Genomic DNA, 1443 nt, shown 5'->3' on the forward strand with positions numbered 1-1443 from the left:
TGCCATGGCAGCAGCAGAGCTAGAAGCCACCTAAGGAGTATCCCGGGCCAGTGAGGCCCTCCTTTCCCAGAGACAAGGTCATCTACAGCTAGTTATGTCAGAGCAGAGATCAGACCCCATGCCCCTTCACGTACAGCCCATTGCCTGTCCATATCCCAAGTTTTTCTCTTCGCTCCCCCGTTTATATCTAGTGGTTCAAGGAATTTGTCTAGGGTTTGCTAAGCCGTCTTGTCATGTTATCTCCACAATTTTTTTTTGCTTCAGATGCTCTGATGAAACAAAACAAAATGAACAACAAGATGTTCTCCTCTGTGGTGGGCATCTTCTCCATCTTCAACACCATCCAGTTCCTCCTCATTGACTTGAACCAAGTTATATACATTGACTACGAGGAAAACTTCAGCATCTACATGGACACAAACTCTGAAATAGTCTTTTGGGTGACGACCCGCAAGAAGATCATCAACATCTGCCTATCCATCATCACCATCATGGTCAGTGTCTTGCTCCTCTATTGCATCCGCATGAACTACTACATGGGGCTGCTGTGCTATGCCATGTGGATCATTACCTATGAGCTTATTAGCTTCTCCATGGTCCTGCTCATTAATGGGGTCATCAGAGAACAGTTCAAGGAGCTGCGCTACCTGAACTTGATCTTCCAAATCTCCCGCATGCTCCTGCAGTTCTTCTGTCTGCCCTTCCTCATCAAGCATACATACACCCTTTACAAGGGTCCCAATATTTTAAGCAAGCAAGGCCATTGCAGACGCTCCTCTGTCAATACAGGTGACTCAAGGCCACCTGTTGGGCCGAGAGCCTTGTACCGCCCAAGTTAAACTGAACTGTGCCAGAAAGAAGAGAGAGAATAACAGTGCTCCCCAGCAGTGGCTCCTCCTTTCCCTGCCTGCCTTGTGTTGAAATGCTTGCCTTTTGGGGACTCTCAAATTTTATGCACTTAAGAGCTATTCTTGGGGGAGGAAGGGATGCATAGATCAATTATTGTACATGGGCTTGTTTGTGACTTAGTGTTTTAATTATATACTGCTTTTGTGCTTACTTAACCATCTCATTTGTGTATGCTGTTGTCTTTCATGGTCCCCTCCTCTCTGAAAATACATAGTTTCTAATTTTACTCTTTTGGATCCCCCACTGATGCCTGGTTCTGCTGAGTCCCTTTGGAACAGTGCTGTCCAATAGAACTTTCTGTGCTGTCCACTATGTACATGCGACTATGAGCACTTAGAACAAGGCTATTACAATCCAGGCATCATATTAAAATTTTTTCCCATTGTAACTAATTTCAATTTCAATCGCTGCATGCAGCTGGTTTGTGGCTACCATACTGGTGAGCAGAGTAATCTGAAGCTTATTTTACTCCTGCATATAATCATAGAAAGAACACCTCTCCAGATTTATGCATCACACTGCTTCCCTCATGTT

The 1443-nt window shown here is 44.7% G+C and overlaps 1 protein-coding gene across 1 annotated transcript; it reads left to right on the plus strand.

Annotated features, from left to right (window-relative positions):
- The first annotated feature begins 287 nt into the window (after positions 1-287).
- TMEM217B (transmembrane protein 217B) lies at positions 288-839 on the plus strand. The gene has a single exon (XM_057493868.1). The coding sequence runs from the start codon at positions 288-290 to the stop codon at positions 837-839; it is 552 nt and encodes a 183-aa protein (XP_057349851.1).
- The last annotated feature ends 604 nt before the right edge of the window (positions 840-1443 follow it).

This window comes from Manis pentadactyla, chromosome 16 (assembly GCF_030020395.1).
Source record: "Manis pentadactyla isolate mManPen7 chromosome 16, mManPen7.hap1, whole genome shotgun sequence".
Lineage (NCBI taxonomy): Eukaryota > Metazoa > Chordata > Mammalia > Pholidota > Manidae > Manis > Manis pentadactyla.

What these genes read in the sequence shown, in the direction of transcription:
- TMEM217B (XM_057493868.1), top strand. Translation starts at nt 288, where the DNA reads ATGAACAACAAGATGTTCTCCTCTGTGGTGGGCATCTTCTCCATCTTC.